Source organism: Taudactylus pleione, unplaced genomic scaffold (genome assembly GCF_031769625.1).
Source record: "Taudactylus pleione unplaced genomic scaffold, aTauple2 ptg000114l, whole genome shotgun sequence".
Lineage (NCBI taxonomy): Eukaryota > Metazoa > Chordata > Amphibia > Anura > Myobatrachidae > Taudactylus > Taudactylus pleione.
In genome coordinates, this window is record NW_028284516.1 from 23,185,149 (window position 1) to 23,203,531 (window position 18,383).

Here is an 18,383-nt window from a genome sequence, read left to right on the forward strand (position 1 = left end):
AGTCCTGTTAACAAAATTATAATATTTTTTGGTCCGAAATTAGAAAGCAAATCTATAATAACTGCATGTTATAATTATAGTCTTATAACGTTAGAGAACACTTTTGAAAGTCAGAATATTGTGACTGAATAAATATGCTTATTCCAATAGCCCGTGCATGTATTGTTGGCGAATGGAGCCATTGGAGCGGCTGTGCAAACCAGTGTATCGCTTCATATAGACTGCGCAGACGTCAAGTGTTGCAGGAGGCCGAAAACAGTGGGGATCCCTGCCCACACCTAGAGGAGAAGGCGGGATGTCTGGAATATCTCACACAACAGGGCACCGAGTGTGGGCATTTACATGGTAAGACAAAAAGCAAAGGCAAGGGCTGTGTTTTATTAGAGATAGAATGTACCTGTTCCCTTGTTCCTGACCAATTCAGAGATGGACGATAGTTGTCTTTGTACACAGCTGCTGTGCGAAATGATGCAAATGTCCTAGCCGTTGGGATATGTATCACGATGCCCACCTGCAGCTTCACAAATCCAAGCAACTGTGTACAAAGACACAGCACCAGTCGCATATACTTCAATGATTGGATTTCTGTGTTGAGATGCCGGAGCCATTTTATCTACTACTGGATCATAGATGCAGACTGCGATCCGCACTGAAAATGCTCACGACACGCCTGCAAGTTGTTTTTTATTTTAACCGGAATTCACTACTGACCCGCTCGCCGAGTCAATAGTGAATTCAGCTGTGTTTTTCTGTGCCCTCCCCCTGGCGAGTGAAGAGGATAAGTGTGGATGCCAGTAAACAGGAGAAAGTGGGCGGTGAGCTGGATGGAGGAGGCGGAGACTAGGAGACGAAGAGTGGGAGGAAATGGGTGGAGAGCGGGATGGAAGGGGCGGACAAAGCTGCTGCAGTGCATTGTGGGCAGGATCTCAGATGCTGCCGCCTTCTAGCTGGAATCTTAGCATTTGTCAACGCTATATAAAAGCTACTGAACCATGGAGAATTTCAATTAAGACAAAGAGCGGTAAGTGACAAATACCACTCATTGTTAAATAGTAAGAAACGTATGAGTGAACCGCGCTAAAAGCCACAATTGGGATATTTATATCTGGTCAACAAAGGGACTATTGTGCAATAAAATATATCACATCAGAAAATCAATTAGATGGAGAATATCGTAATCAGTAACAAGAATGTGACAGATGTATTATACATGAATATGCAATAGAATAGGTGTTATAACCAATAATGGATTACGGCTTGGTCGAGGTAATCAAAAATTAAAACTTTTAATAGCATCAAATAAAAACAAACACTTTACTTCAATAAAAGAATTAACTGAAAATGGATCTCATATATGGACCCTGCCAATGGTAAATGTCCAATATTGTATAGTCATATAGGAGATGATACTCCAACAGTCATATAGGTCAAATTGAGCAAATGTGACCGTTGTAAATCAAACATAGGTCAATGTTCAATCCGGATTAATGTCCAACTAATGTATACTTACCAGCCTCCATAGGAGAGTCACGTTCTGATAGGAATCCAATAAGGCAATGTAATCAGCGTGGTTCCAAATGAGGAGAATAGGGCTGGAAAGAGTGGAGTTGCCGGTCCGGAAATAATGGAACAAATCCCAGTTGTGCAGCTGGTCCAGGCTGTAATTAACATACGCTACGAGTTTGTAATGGATCAAATTCGTTATTAAATGGAGCCCTAAGTTAACAAAATCTTTACTTTTTAATTAATTTTTTTATGGTGCCTTCTCTTTTTTTTTTTTTTTACACCAGTGGGGGCACAAATTTATTATCAGAATAAGGAAGCACAATATTTATTTTGTGAGATATAAGGAGGCAATATTTAATTATTTCATTTATTTGGGACCATTATATTTATTAAAATGGACACTATAATTGATTTCATTTTTAAAAAAAGACACCAGACACCCGCTGCCCAGGGGTACCATGAAGGGCCCAGTGAGATTTAGCATTGAATAGCACGGGGCTAATGGAGAATGGGGTACTTTTCTTTAATACAAATTTAACGCTCTAACCCATTCTGCTGGCAGTGTAGGAGTTGTAAACTGGCATCACATCACTGGCAGCTTGGCTTTCATTCTTCAAGTTACTGGGTATTACCATCCGGTTATTTGGAGGACAAACCCTTTACAAATTTGCCGCAAGATTTGTCCTGCATTACAATTTACCCATCTGATATGATCCTACTGTCTCTTCTAACAGCTGAATTTAGGAGAATTTGAAGTCATCCAGGGGATGAGCATTATAGAAGTGAAGAAAGGCTCACTAGCTGACAGACAACACTGTTCCAAGGAGATTATCTATCTAAAAGTGGTATCCCTAAATTTATATCTAATTAGCAATAACAATGTTCCAAGGATATCTGGCACTTGCAATAGAAAATACAACGTGCCCTGGTGTACTCCACTAAATAGAAATAATATCCACAATACGATGTGCAGGCACTCAGGGACTAAAGATCATAGATCAAAAAACCAACACAGTATGTAGTATCAACGCTAAGGTATTTAAATGTCTATTTCACACTTGTTTATTCATGTCTCGATAAAGGAAGTTGACCCTCCGGAACGTTGATACTACATACCGTGTTGGTGTTTTGATCGATGATCTTCAGTCCCTGACTGAGTACCTGCACATCGCAATGTGGATAATAATTAGCACTAACAATATCTTTAAATTATGGCCAGGTTGCTGTTCCATAGTGTTTTTTTTCTTTTACAAGCTGAATATTAGTATGTAATTGAATATTAGTAGTTGTTCTATATGGAATTGTAACGCATGTTCTCTAATTTACAGTGCCTGCATTTATTACTACTTTTGAATATAACAAAGCAAGAAATCGGCGTGCCGTGTCTTCAGACTGGGCTTCCCATACCGAGGATTCTGGGTATTATATTATAAATAATTATATTATATTTTGGATATTCCTAACCTTTATTTATCATATATACCATTCCCAGTGGAGCTTGCATTGTAAATGCTCTACCACAGAAACTAGGGCTTATTATGCTAGAAGCCAGAGTACTTGGAGGAAACCCAATTGCCCCCATGGACCCAGCAACAATACCACCCACGTGCCTCCATTGATATTTCATAATATCTCTGACTATTTAAAACAAATTTTTTTTATATTATCCTAATATCTGGAGGCGTAGCAATCCGCTACATAATTACATAACCTGGCAGCATGATAAAGGAACAACGTTGATTTCTCACTACTCAGAATTGGCCAATTGACTTTCAGCTTTCTGGTGCCTTTTACTACTGTTGTTATGCTAATTGCAATGAGACTGCCCCTACTGTTGTTATGCGAATATGATAATATCAACAGTCTGATTGCAATTAGCATGCCAACAGCAATATCAGTTTCATTGCAATTAGCATGCCAACAGCAGTATAAAGGCCCCCATACATCAGAGATGGATTACCGCAATCCTGCGATCGGATACGAAACGCCGATCCACCGGTCGGAAATGCCGACCTGCGGACTTCGATGTTCCGCGATCCGTCACATGATCAGTGAAAATATGAGATATGGTAAGAACTTACCCTTGTTATCTCTATTTCTACGAAGTCCATAGGGTTCCACAGGATACCTTGGGGTATAGGTGTGACGTCAGTCGCTGGGCTCCATAGAGTTAAGCTTTTCAGCCTCCCAGGATGCACTAGGGTCCCCCTCCTATACCCCGCCCCCGAGCCAAGGCACCTCAGTTAGTTATCAAGCCATAGGCCGGAGGAGGAGAAGGAAGAGAGAGAAAAAAGATCTGGACACATACAAGAATCACATTCTCACCAGAGGGAGACGGAAAACCGGTGACCAGAGCAAAGCCCATCTGCAGCACAGGTGCAACAGGGCGGGAGTCCTGTGGAACCCTATGGACTTCGTAGAAATAGAGATAACAAGGGTAAGTTCTTACCATATCTCATATTTTCTACTTCAGGGTCCATAGGGTATCCACAGGATACCTTGGGGATGTCCCAAAGCAGTATCCTTTAAGGGTGGGGACGCTCCTGTGCAGAAAGGAGAATCCGCCGCCCGAAGGAAGCATCCTGAGAGGCGAAGGTGTCAAACCTGTAATACCTCACGAAGGTATGGACAGAGGACCACGTAGCAGCCTTGCAGATCTGAACTGCCGAGGCACCACGTCGAGCTGCCCACGAAGGACCCACAGACCTAGTGGAATGAGCCTTCAGAGAAGGAGGGACCGGTAGGCCTTCATGAAGATAAGCTTCAGAAATAGCCATACGGATCCAGGCTGCCAAAGTTTGCTTTGAAGCAGGCCAACCCTTTTTACGGAAGCCATAGAGGACAAACAAAGCGTCCGACTTCCTAAACGAAGAAGTGCGGTCAACATAAGTCCTTAAGGCCCGCACAACATCCAAAGAGGCCTCACCCACGGAAAGACCCGGTGAGTTAAAGGCCGGAACAACTATTTCCTCGTTAACATGAAACTGGGAAACAACTTTGGGAAGAAACTCGGGCCGAGTGCGGAGCACTGCCCTGTTCCCATAAAAAACCAAGAAAGGGGGTCTACAAGAAAGAGCCCCTAACTCAGAAACACGTCTGGCCGAAGCAATGGCCAGAAGGAAAACAGTCTTAGCTGTTAGCCATTTAAGATCCACTGAGCCCAGTGGTTCAAACGGCGGTCCTTGGAGAGCCCTCAGGACCACAGCCAAATCCCAAGGTGCCACAGGTGGAACAAAGGGCGGCTGAATGCGGAGAACACCCTGCATAAAGGTGCGCACATCCGGGATTGTAGCAATCCTACGGTGAAACCAGACAGATAGGGCCGAAACCTGTACCTTCAAAGAAGCAAGGCGAAGTCCATGATCTAGTCCCGCTTGCAGGAAGGCGAGAATCCGAGACAGACGAAACTCCCGCGGTGCATAACCTCTCGGTCGACACCACTGGAAGAACGTATGCCACACGCGATGGTATATCCTCGCGGAAGACGGTTTCCGAGCTCGTAACATGGTACGCACCACAGAGCTGGAAAACCCCCGGGACCTCAGCATGGCCGTCTCAACAGCCACGCCGTCAAAGACAGCCGAGTCAGGTCCGGGTGAAGGCAAGGACCCTGAGACAGAAGGTCCGGTCGTAGCGGCAACCGCAGAGGACTGTCCACGGACAGACCCTGAAGGTCTGAGAACCAGTGCCGTCTGGGCCACGCGGGAGCTATCAACAGGAGCGTCCCTCCTTCCTGTTTGAATTTCCGGATTACCCGTGGAAGAAGGGAGACCGGAGGGAACAGGTATGCGAACCGGAACGTCCACCGGACGGACAGAGCATCCACCAGAGACGCCCCTTCGTCTCTTGTGCGAGACCCGTACACCGGCAACTTGTTGTTGTGCCGGGACGCCATGAGGTCGATTTCTGGAAGACCCCACCTGTCCACCAGTAGTTGAAAAACGTCCGGGTGCAGGGGCCATTCCCCCAGATGAACGTCCTGGCGACTTAGAAAGTCCGCCTCCCAATTTAGCACTCCCGGGATGAAGACCGCTGATATGGCCGGAAGATTGCGCTCCGCCCAAACCAGGATCCGAGAGACCTCTACGAGAGCCGCCCGACTGCGAGTTCCTCCTTGCCTGTTTATGTAGGCCATGGTGGTAGCGTTGTCCGACTGGACCTGCACCGGGCGACCCTGGAGAAACCGCTGTGCCTGCTGGAGAGCATTGAAGACCGCACGGAGTTCCAAGATATTTATTGGAAGCTCCGCTTCTGTCGGCGTCCACCTGCCCTGGAACAAGTGTGGACCCGAAACTGCTCCCCAGCCCCGAAGACTGGCGTCCGTTGTCAACAGGACCCAATTTGGAACCCAGAACGGACGTCCCTTGTTGAGGTGGGTCGTCTGTAACCACCACGCAAGGGACAGGCGAACCTCCTGGGTGAGCACAATCGTCTGGGACTTCAGAGACTGAGGCAGCCCGTTCCACTTGGACAGGATCAGGTGATGCAGAGGTCTGGAGTGAAACTGGGCATATTCCACCATGTCGAACACCGACACCATGGAGCCCAGTAACCTCATCGCCGAGTGTAAGGACACCCGGCGGCTGTGCAGGCAACTGCGCACCCTTGACTGTAAAGCAGAGATCTTGTCCTCCGTCACGAAGATCCTTTGCTGTCCCGAGTCCAATAAGGCTCCAAGATGCAGAATCCTCCGAGACGGGATTAGAGTGGACTTCTGCCAGTTGATTAGCCAGCCGTGCCGTTGCAGCAGTGCAATGGTCAGGTCCAAGTGGCGTAACAGGAGCTCTGGAGATCCTGCCACCAATAACAGGTCGTCCAAATACGGCAACATGCGGACTCCCTGCAGCCGCAGAGAAGCCGCCATGACCGCCATCACCTTGGTGAAAACACGTGGTGCTGTTGCCAGGCCAAAAGGTAACGCCCGAAACTGGAAGTGGTCGCTGCGGATTGCAAACCTGAGGAACTGTTGATGGCGCAAAAGAATAGGGACATGCAGGTAAGCGTCCTGTATGTCCAATGACACCAAGTAGTCCCCAGGTTCCAGCGCCAGAATGATGGACCGTAGGGTCTCCATCCGAAACTTCGGGACCCGCAAAGACTTGTTGAGTGCTTTGAGGTTGAGAATCGGACGAAATGACCCATTGGGTTTCTGTACCAAAAATAGATTTGAATAGAAACCCTGGCCCCTCTGGGAGAATGGAACAGCCACTATAACTCCAGCCTGGAGCATAGTGTGCAATACCTTCCGCAGCTCCGTAGCCTTGTTCCGGTCTGATGGGAGACCCGTGGTGAAGAAGCGAGCCGGGGGTCTGTGCCGGAAGGAGAGGGCGTATCCGTGGGAAACCACCTCCAGAACCCAAGTGTCTGTCGTAGTGGTCGACCAACACTGGGCGAACTGTAGCAGGCGGCCTCCCACCCTGGGATCCCCCAAAGGGAGGCCCGGACCGTCAGGCCGCAGGCTTGTCATCTGGCTTGGGGGCCGGACGTCTGGTACTCCATGCCTGCTTCCGGGGCTTGACCGATTTCTTAGGGCCAGCCTGTCGAGGAAACGACTGTGGTTTGGGTCTGCCCTGGGCCCTAGATGACCGAAAGGACGATGGTCCCGAACTAGAAGGAGCAGCGGCCGATGGGAGACAAGCAGATTTGGCTGCCGCCAGCGTGGCCACAATCTTATCCAGATCCGGACCGAAGAGAACTTCTCCGGTAAACGGCAACGCTTCCAGACCTTTCTTGGAATCTGCGTCCGCCTTCCAGGATCGCAGCCACAAGGTGCGACGAGCAGCTACCGCTGCTGAAGAAATTCTAGACACCAGAGTACTAATGTCTAGAGCCGCCTCGTTGATGTAGGTGGCCGAATCACGGAGATTGCCAATCAACTCCGCCTGTTCGGCCGGACAGTCGGATTCAAAAGAAGCCTCTAATGAATCCGCCCAGCGCTCCATCGCTCTGGCAACCCAGCAAATGGCCATAGCCGGCCGTGCTGCCCCCCCTGCAAGGGAATAAGCGGACTTCAGGCAGATTTCTACCTTGCGGTCCGTAGCATCCTTAAGGGAGGACATGGATGGCATCGGCAATGTGGCACTACGGACAAGACGGGTCACGTGAGAATCCACCTGTGGAGGGGATTCCCACTTAGCAAAATAATTATCCGCGAACGGATAAGCCACCGCCAGGCGTCTCTGCGGCTGGTATCTTTTGCCAGGTTGTTTCCACGCCTCCTCTAAATGGTCCGCCAACTGACCCGAAAGAGGAAAGACTGTGGCATCGCCCTTCACATCTTTGAAAAAGGCATACTTAGATTTAGCCGCTGGGGGAACTTCGTCCTCAATCACCAAGGCTGTGCGGACCGCCCGAATAAGTCCAGGAATATATACTTTGGACTTAGCATCAGCGTCCTTAGTATGGAGAGGTTCCTGATCGTAAGGATCCAGAATCTCCCCATCATCAGACGTCCCTTCGTCATCCTCATAAGGAGCGGACAGAGACGCCACCGGCCTTTTATGAGGCCGCATCACAGACTCCCCTTGCAACACATCCGACAAGTGCTGTACAGAACTCGTCAGGGAGTTAACCCACGCTGGCTCCTGAGAACCCGGGAGCGGGGAAATAGGGAGACTGTGGGGTACCACCAATTGTCGTGGGAACCCCTGCATGGGTGACGACACCACAGACTGCTGGGACAAACCCATCGGAGTAAACGCGGGCTGCGGAGCTAACTGGCCCACTAAAGCTGTTAACGCCTGAGCGAAACAAGCCCAGGGCGGCTCCTGTACCGGTGCTGTAACCGTAATAGGCCGCGCCATGGACAAACACTGCCGGCAAAGGCCCTCCGCGCTACCCTCCCCCTCCGCTAACGGTACTTTGCACGTGGTACACTGTAGCCGGAGGGGAAAATCACTTTCAGACATGATGGCACCACGTATGTGACCTCTCTCACCAATTAAGTATTAAATAGGCGAGAGACCACCCTGCAGCACCGCACCGCAAGGGCTTTAGCAGAAGAACAGGGACAGTAATAAAGCTGACAGTTTAGAGAAGAAAAGTTACAGGCAGCGCTAGCACAGTCACATACAATGCAGAGAAATAACAATTCCTGCACTAACAGCGCTGATCACTCAACTACACAGACACAGGGCCTGGTAGGACACAGCGCTGCATACACAGACCTGAGCCACAGCGGAGGAGAGGTATGCGGGGGGACCCAGACCACGATGCTTCCGTCCAGCGCTTCCACCATGCGTTCTGGAGAAGATGGCCGCCGAGGAGCAGAGAGGAGGCTGGCCTGGGGGAGGAGCGCTGCCACAGGACCAGTCGGCAGCATGCAGAGAGGGCTGTGTGCAGCGGGGGAGGCGCTGGCTGTGAGACAGGGAAGGCGCGCTCCCCTGGCATGCATTTAACCCCTGGGACGCCGCAGCGCTACCGCTCTGCTGCGGTCCGCTGTCCCAGGGGGTAGTGGAAAGCGCAGGTTGGTCGCCTGGCTCCACGCTGCAGCCTGTCCCCAGGGAGCCCCCTGCCTGGGGACTTAGGACCATGTGACCAGCGGGGACCCACCGCGGGACCCCGCTGCTTACCTTTGTCCCCCTTGGATCCGGCCATGGTCCGGAACATCTGGGGTCACCGCTAGCTGTGACCCCAGATGCTCACCAGCATCCCCGGATCGGTACCGGCGTTCTGGTACCGGCGGGGGTGTAGGGAAGACAGCATGGACGTCAGGACTGACTGTCCATGCTGTACATCCAGATGTGCAGCCACAGCTGCACTGAAGAAAGCTTCAGGGGCTCTTCTAGCCCCCCACTCCGACAGGTGCACCCGACTTCGGCCGGGCACCAAACTAAACTGAGGTGCCTTGGCTCGGGGGCGGGGTATAGGAGGGGGACCCTAGTGCATCCTGGGAGGCTGAAAAGCTTAACTCTATGGTGCCCAGCGACTGACGTCACACCTATACCCCAAGGTATCCTGTGGATACCCTATGGACCCTGAAGTAGAAATTCTACATTTTAAATTTCACCAATCTGCCAATCACGATAATTTTTTGATCGTGATCGGCATAGCTGTGAAATCCAAAATGTTGGATTTCAGCGATCCTGCAATGCCGGGTTGTAGGATTGCAACATCGCGGCAAGCCGTCGTTGATGTATGGGGGCCTTTAGTCTGTTGCTTTAAATAATGTTGTAAGGTTGCAGGAACATTAAATCCTTATTTAATTTATTTATTAAGATAAAATAGCAAACTGACCATAGAATTTTACATCTACGACATTTTGACCCTATTGACATTTCAAACTGTCTATATATATTGAATGTCTAAATTATGTCCAAGCTGGTTTAGCCTTTAAATGATTGCCACTTTAAAAATACAGGGACACTCACATAAATCCCTGCAGCGGCTGAAGATGAGAACCTATTACATAGACCTATTGTCTGTGTTTTGAATGTCTACATTTTGACTGTCTTAAGGAATGTACCCAACTCCTTTCTAACTCACTGGACAGATTTTGAAGAGTAATGACATCATCTCTCACCTATTAATGCCTTACATGGCCGATCGCTTGCTTTTTGAAAAAGAGCAATGTCTGGTTAGGGTTGTCGGATGGGAGGACAGGGAGACTGAGATTGTATATTATTGTTAGCACTGTTTATGCTCTAACAATCTAAACTACATTGCTCTATTAAATTACACTTCACCCTACCCACACTTCTATTCTGTATCTCCTGCATCTGTTTACCTATATTCACCTTCCACTTTCTTGCAAAAATCAATAAAAAGTATTTTATGACAATAGAAGCAAATTATAGAACAAGCAGAGAGAAGCCGTAAGGTCACTGAAGAATTTGTAAAAGAGAAAGTATGGTGTCATTAAAAAAAAAAAAAAATAAAACTCTAAAATCTTATTTTGAATGACATTAAATATATGTTAACTACTGTCCATTGTGCAAGACCCTCCTGTTCTTGATAGGCCAGTTTATTATGAATATTGGTTCAGCTTACTTAGACTACTTGTATTATGGTCGCTGCAATGATGATTACACATTAAGGGTCATCATCATGGCAAATATGGGACAACTTTAGATGGGAATATTCTGCTGCTTTGTATACATTTTTATTGATTATGAAGTTACAACATTACACCGCATAGACCCATATTGTCATAATAATGTGTTAAAGTGTATCCAACTAGTTCCAAAACTCTTTAATGTTTACAATAGGTACTGCGTGGAGTTCCAGATTGAATCCTTATCTGCAGCCTGTCTAACTGAGGATCGCCCACATGCCCGCTGGATGCTATACCTGCGGGAAGGGTACACTGTGTGTGTGGCTTGCCAGCACCCTGCAATGAATATAAGGAACCATCGTTGCTATGGAGACAGCAGCGATGCAGACGGGTGAGAGCTCAAGGTTTTTAGAACATTCCACAAATATAAATACATTGAATACAATAATGTTTCTAGCAGAACAGCTGTAAGTATAAGTTGACAGTGCAATTCATTTTTGTCATACATTCTTCAATTATATAATCTGAATTGGGAAAGGTAGAATGCAATAATAAATATGATTTGTTGTACCAAAGAGAAGGATATTGTCACCTAGGAAATAATCGTTTAAATTAATAACACCGATAATTTAACATGAACATAATAGATGCGTCCTCATACATCCAGCCTGAATACGCCATGTGGCACGAGATGCCTGGCGGAAGTGACCCGTCAGGTCCCACGCAACTCTGCTAGCACTGCGCACTTTTTTTTGCCCAAAAATGCTTCTTAGTCACAATGTGATGTACTAGTGCACCAGGAGGCTGTGCGGATTCATTTCATATGTGACACCTGAGTCTGTATATGAAGGGACTTGGCGTGGAATATAGCAACGCCTGCTGCATCTTAGCACTTCGTATACAGATTATGAGACTCAGTTGCACACAGATGTACAAGTGTCACATATCAAACCAGTTAGCACAGTCTGCTGCTGTGACCTAGATGCATTGCAATGCGACTTAAATGCATTTATGGGGCGAAAAAGACGCATGGGACCAGGCGCTGTAAGAGGGTCTGTTTGGCGTGACTACAGCAAGAATGTATGAGGATACATATGTACTACTTGCTGGGCATGCCTCCATTGTCCTTGGTGATCTCTATAAAGTGCATAGAATTCTGCTGCTTTCCCATAGACCACACGAAGGTCTCTCAGTGCTGACCCCAATCACATTTTTCCGTTTAGAAAATTAAACCACTGTACCCCCTGCAGGGCCGGTGCAAGGTTTCTGGGCACCCTAGGCATTTCTTCAGCCTTGCGCCCCCCCCCCCTCCCCTCAGATAGCTAAACAAGCCCTTATACAGTGCCCCCAGCAGAAGTCCCCTCTATGCAGTGCCCCCAGTAGTGGCCCCCTATGCAGTGCCCCTTATATAGTGCCCCCAGTAGTAGCCTCCCCCCCAGCAGTAGCCTCCCCCCAGCAATGCCCCAGTAGTAATCATGCCCACAGTAGTAGCCTCCCCCCAGCAGTGCCCCCCCAGTAGTAGCCTTCCACCAGACAGACACATGTAAAAAAAAAAAAAAACTCCACTTACCTTAATCCCCACTCTGGCGTCCGCTCCTCTGTCCCCCGGGCTTCGGCAGTCCCCGCGGGCCACTTTGCATGATGGAAGAGACGTCATCACCCACTGCGGGAGCCGGAAAATGGAGCCCATGAGTGAGCTCCAGCCCGTCTCCAGCAGTGGGCGCAGCAGCCGATGTGAGTCTGTCTGATTCTCATCAGCTACTAAAACAACTACACAGCTGCCGGCTCCGGGGACTGTGTGTTTGTTCCTATTAGTGTAGTGCTGACTGCACTTATGTGCAGTCCACACCACTGCCCTGCAGGGCCGGCGTTCTTAGGCAGCTGCCTAAGTTTGCCTAGTGGTAGCGCCCTGACCCCCTGAAGAAAGCAGGAAGAGTCATATCAGGGGCTTCCAATAAAGACCAAACTGACTGTTCAGAGTTAGGGGTAGATGTACTAAGCCTTGGAGAAAGATAAAGTTTAGAGAGATAAACTACCAACCAATCAACTCCTATCAGTTCGATGCGATATATAGCTTTTTTAAGTAACAATTCATACATACTTTTCCGGTAAAGTGATCCGAAAATGGGGACTCTGGTGATCCTATCTTCTCCTGCGGTCCTCTGTGTAACCGGAGAGTGGAAGGCAGGTCCTTTCTGCGCATGCTCCAGGTTATCACACAGGTCGCTGTAGTAGCGGCAGAAGTGCAGAGCGAGTCGGCCGTGGGGGAATCAGGCAGTCAGCGGTGACCTGGTATGTGCATATGTCGGGTCACCTCATTAATATATAGCAGTGGCGGGGTTGGGAGCAGAGCAAGCCAGCAGCGGGCAGTCAGCAGAAGACGAAGAAGACTCGGCACATACAGTTCAGAACGGCGATGGTGGGGGAGCAGATTTTTCGCCCCTGTTCGGCCGCTGACTGAGAAGAACAGGGAGAAGGCAGAGAGACAGCGATCTTCACTGCTCTTCACCCATCAGGAGGCCCTTTTAGCTGTCCTGAGATAGTAACATTTTTAATAAGCGAAACAGAAAGCAGCAAAATTTTGTGTGCCCTGAGCAGCATCTAGATTAAAATCACCCTTGCTTACATTTAGCGCTAACATGGCAACTCACCATCTAGGTATGCAATTCTCAGAAATATGGCACCTTCTAGTATATTACATAATGCACAGTATAAAAAGCTGTATCCACAGCAGTCAGACTGCAAAAATAAAAAATAAACAAATAGTAATTGGGACAAATTTATACAAATGGTGTATATACTACCCCCATATTTCTAGTTTTTATTGAAATTTAAGCAATTGAAGTCAAGTGAATAACCTGAAATGCTACACAGGTAAGGGGTAAACTGGTATAGGTTAAAAAAAAAAAAAAAATTAAGCCAGGAAAAACAGAAAAATATTGTCTCAGAGTATATTTTAAAAAAAAAAGTATTTTTCAGGGAATAAGTAATGAGTTAAAACTGTTCTGCAGCAATGAAGAAGAGGCTTGCCTGGGCTATGAGTCCCACCAATGGACTACTGAGGACTGGAAGGTCTTGTAGACCAGTGGTTCTCAAACTCTGTCCTCAGGACCCCACACAGGTCACGTTTTGCAGGTCACCCAGCAGAAGCACAGGTGTATTCATTACTCACTGACACATTTTAAAAAATCCACAGGTGGAGCTAATTATTTCGTTGATTCTGTGAGGAGACATGTAAAACATGCACTGTTTGGGGTCCTGAGGACAGAGTGTGAGAACCTGTGTTGTAGACTAATGAAGCAAAATTTGAAGTCTTCGATTCATTACACAAAGGTTTCGGAAGCCGTCGAGTTGGCGACAGGATGGTTCCTTAGAGTATGTGGCTTATTTACTAAGCGGTGGTTTACAGTATGACGTGTTTAGTCCCAAAATTTTATAGTAAAACACCACATGAACAAAAACACGGCAGAAAACCTCCGCTTTTATAAGCCGCCACTTCGTAAATAAACCCTTGACGCCAATTGTCAAGCAAAGTGGAGGAAGTGTGATGGCCTGGGGCTCTTTTGTTGAATCCCCAGTCAGCGACTTGCAGCATCCTGCAATAACCTCTGGTCTAGCTGATCAAGGGTTTATCCTATAGCAAGATAATGACTCAGGCTTTAACAGACCTACATTCAAGGAAAGAACACATGGAATGGCCAGCAAAGCTCCATACATTAACCCCATCTACCTGGTTTGGGATGAACTGAACAGAAGGGTAAAAGCAAAGCAACCTACAAGTGCAAAAAAACATTTGTGATAACTTCAGAGAAGTACATTATGCCGATGTTTATGCAGTTGAGCGATTATTGGCTATCTGCACATGCGTCATGGTCCATTACTGTAGTCGCTCGCAGCGATGATTTTCATGCAGGGTGATTGACAGTCAGGCACCGTTTGGGGGGGTGAGAACATCGGAGTGACTGCAAAAATGCAGACCTGTGGCAATTGTTTTCGGTGCATCAGAGCCTACGTCTGCGACCCCATATGGAGATAATTTGGCTCCAATGTCTCATTTCCCGCTGCCATGCTACTAGCCTATAGGGTTACTCAGGAGGCCAATCGAAGAATTTTTCTAACTGTGGCTACTTCTTTGCATGCGATCGCATGGATTTACGAAGGCGCCAGTGGGCATCTCAATACAAATTCCCACAGCCTTACACTAACCTTCCCCGAGGGGTACCTAACACTAATTTCCCCCCCAGGGGTCCCTAAACCTAACACCCCCTTCCCAGGGCTAATGCGCATACTTACTCCGGATCCTTTGTTCGGGATTCCGGCGGTCAGGATGCTGAGGCAGGTATCCTGATCCCATTCGGGATAGCGGCATCGGCAGGATTCCGGCGTCAGTATATCGACGACTGGCATCCCCTCCGACGACATATTCACTACATCCCGATATATGGGGCTATATGTATCAAGCTTTGGAGAGAGATAAAGTGGAGAGAGATTAAGGGGTCTATTTAGTAAGCCTTGGATGGAGATAGTGTGAACGGAGATAAAGTACCAGCCAATCAGCTCCTAATGCCAAGTCACAGGCTGTTTTTGAAAAAATGAGAGGAGCTGGTTGGCTTGCAATTTATCTCTATCCAAGTCTTAGTAAATAGACCCCTAAGTACTAACCAATCAGCTCCTGTTATGTTACAAGCGGTGTTTGAAAAATGTCAGTTAGGAGCGGATTAGTTGGAACTTCTCTGCGTTATCTCCCGCCGAGGCTAGCTACATCTTCCCCTCGGTTATTAAAAAAGCAAACAAACACGTTGAAGTGTATTTATATCACAGCATTCTCTTTTAGTCTAAGACGCACACTTCTCAGTGGTGCCAATAATAATTGCGTTGTAGCAATCTACTTACCGAATCAAACTCAATATTTTAGCGGTTTGGTCTGTGCCAAAAAACAATTAATATAGTTAAAACTATGAGGGGGGGGTAGTGTTGGAGAGAACATATGATGAGTGGGTACACAATTACTTATTAAGTTCTTAATTAATGACAACAACGTAGGGCAGCATGATCCTTTGTGGCATCTGTACAAACTTCTGCCAATGATACATTTCGGTAAAAAAAAAAACAGCCAAACAGCAATTGGATGAGATATGGGACAAAATAACAAACACTTTAATTTTATAAGACCCAATATATCACAATCTGTCTAATGTGGGTAGTGTGGCTCTTACCTAACGGTTTTGTTATTTTAAATTCATGACATGATCATCAGTGGAATGCATAGGAAAAGATACAGAAATACTGCATCTCAGATTAAGGGGTCTATGTACTAATAATCTCCGACCAGCTGCAATTATATATCTATCTATATCGCTGGGGATATTTTCATTTTTAATGAAAATATCCCCGCTATGTATAAAGAGAAACTCGCAGGGGCAGCGGTACTCACTGTCCCTGCAAGTTATACCCCTGGCAAATTATGGAAGTTTTTTACAGAAGTGGAAGCTGACACTGCGCATGCTTACAGTGTTAGCTTCCAGAGCCAGCTGGGGTCTGTGGGGGAGAGTTCAAAATATTTCTCTCCTGAACCAGGAGCCCCCATAGTCTGAGGGTGTAAATTACCGGGGCAAAACTCCGAAAAGCTTAGCTTTCTGGAGTTTAGCACATAGGGGTCAGATCGTAGTCCCCATTGATAACAATGGGGACTGCTGCGATATTTGTGAAATCTCCTGCATTGTGCTTTTAGTACAAACAGATTGATGCCAACAGTAATGCACCCTGAGACCATTCATGTGTGGGGTTGCTTCTCAGCCAAGGGAGTGGGCTGACTCACAATTTTGCCTAAGAACACAGCCATGAATAAAGAATGGTACCAAAACATCCTCCAAGATCAACTTCTCCCAACCATCCAAGAACAGTTTGGTGATGAGCAATGCCTTTTCCAGCATGATGGAGCTCCTTGCCATAAGGCAAAAGTGATAACTAAGTGGCTCGGGAAACAAAAAATTGACATTTTGGGTCCATGGCTAGGAAACTCCCCAGACCTTAAACCCATTGAGAACTTGTGGTCAATCCTCAAGAGGTGGGTGGACAAACAAAAACCCACAAATTCTGACAAACTCCAAGCATTGATTAGGCAAGAATGGGCGGCCATCTGTCAGTATGTGGCCCAGAAGTTGATTGACAGCATGCCAGGGCGAATTGCAGAGGTCTTGAAAAAGAAGGGTCAACACTGCAAATATTGACTCTTTGCATAAACTTAACATAATTGTTAATAAAAGCCTTTGACACTTATGAAATGCTTGTAATTTTACTGCAGTATACCATATTAACATCTGACAAAAATGGTCTAAAAACACTGAAGCAGCAAACTTGGTGAAAACCAATATTTGTGTCATTCTCAAAACTTTTGGCCATGGCTGTACAGAGGAGGGCAGAGGAAACTAATGCAGCTCAAACAATGCATGGACATAGCACCTAAATGGGTTATCCACATTTGGATATCCATCCCTCTTTGTGACCCCCCACCTCAATGTAGGAAATAGGCATGTGTTCCTCTCCCTGAACCGTTCACTTGCGATGTGTCATGTTTATGTAAAAGCTGCCATTACGGCTCACAGTTCAAAAGCAAATAGATTTTGATCTTGTTTTATACATCGTGTATGACATTGAACATAAATGAAGGTATGATTAAGGTTTTAGATGATATCCAGTGTATTTGAAAAAGTCCTTAAGAAAAAAACGATCTATATATTCCACTGTCCATTTTCTTACTTTCTCTCCCTATATTTCAGGAACCAAGTCCTTCATTGGCAAGCTGTGGGAAACGCTAAGTGTCGGGGTTCTTGGAGAAAAGTCAGAGAAGTTGAGAACTGTTCATGTCCCATGGTCCATAGCTTTATATTTACATGATGTGTAGAGTTAGTCTTATGAGTTTGTAGTAACATCTACTAAATATCACTACATATGACATATACTAGTAAATAGCATTTGCATTCCTGGCTAACAGGCATTCACTAAATCTTTAACAAAAAATTAAAGTGTTGCCCAACCAATCAGATTCTAGCTTTCATTTATCTAGTACATTGTTAGAATCTTATTGGTTTCTATGGGGAACACTTCTGAATGACCTTTTGAGATGTGTTAGTAAATCCACACCAAAGAATCAACATTACAACATGCAGGAATGCACAAAAAGCCTAATACTTCAGTGGACAGCAATATTTCCATGGTGGATATAACGGACTTGCTGCTGAATATACAAAGAGCCAAGTGGATGAGAACCCTGCCCTTTGATGCCAATGGGTAACAGCCTTCTTTATGGTATGTTTGCCACCATGATTTTTTAGTTAAATGCCATATAGTGTGCATCTGTTTGTATTAACATATATGTTTTACACATTGTATCTACTGTGTCTATTTGCCACTATACGGCCTTATAACCACTGGCATTATATATGCATCTAAACACTCATTTAAAAAATTTAAATATCACATGCAAATGCACTATATAGAATCTAACACGAAGCACTTCAATGCAGCACCAGCCCAATTGTCAGACCCGTTTGTATGCATTGCACTCGCCACATAAAAATTAATGGTTAATGCATGTACAGTGTTTTAGTGTGAGTGGGTATGAGGCCTAATATTGTTTATTTCTGCCAAACACTAAAATGACTTTCAGGATGAATGTACAGTTTTACTGTCACACAGAAAAATCACTGTTTGAATGTTGCAGAACTTAAAGTGCCATTATGTAATAAAATATTTTTTTGTAATCCTAATGCATTAAGTCTGACCAGCATTTGTTTCACAATATCAGCCCATCTATTGCTACAAGTGAATACTTTTAGACGGGAAAAAAAAAATGTGCCATTAAAATAGTTACCGAAACTGATCA

At 46.2% G+C, this 18,383-nt stretch overlaps 1 protein-coding gene across 2 annotated transcripts in view; it reads left to right on the top strand.

The window, feature by feature from the left end:
• Nucleotides 1-18,383, top strand: part of SBSPON (somatomedin B and thrombospondin type 1 domain containing) — a 49,893-nt gene that overhangs the window by 20,420 nt on the left and 11,090 nt on the right. Inside the window, exons 2-5 of one of the 2 annotated variants that reach the window (XR_015878330.1) lie at nt 151-345; nt 2,835-2,925; nt 10,713-10,889; nt 17,278-17,806. Coding sequence is in view for 1 of the 2 variants with exons in the window: in XM_088471571.1 (XP_088327697.1) it covers nt 151-345; nt 2,835-2,925; nt 10,713-10,889; nt 17,278-17,395 (581 nt within the window). In the remaining variant the exon portion in view is untranslated. Of the gene's footprint in view, nt 1-150; nt 346-2,834; nt 2,926-10,712; nt 10,890-17,277; nt 18,230-18,383 lie in introns of those variants that run through there. The other variant, XM_088471571.1, reaches the window with a different exon arrangement.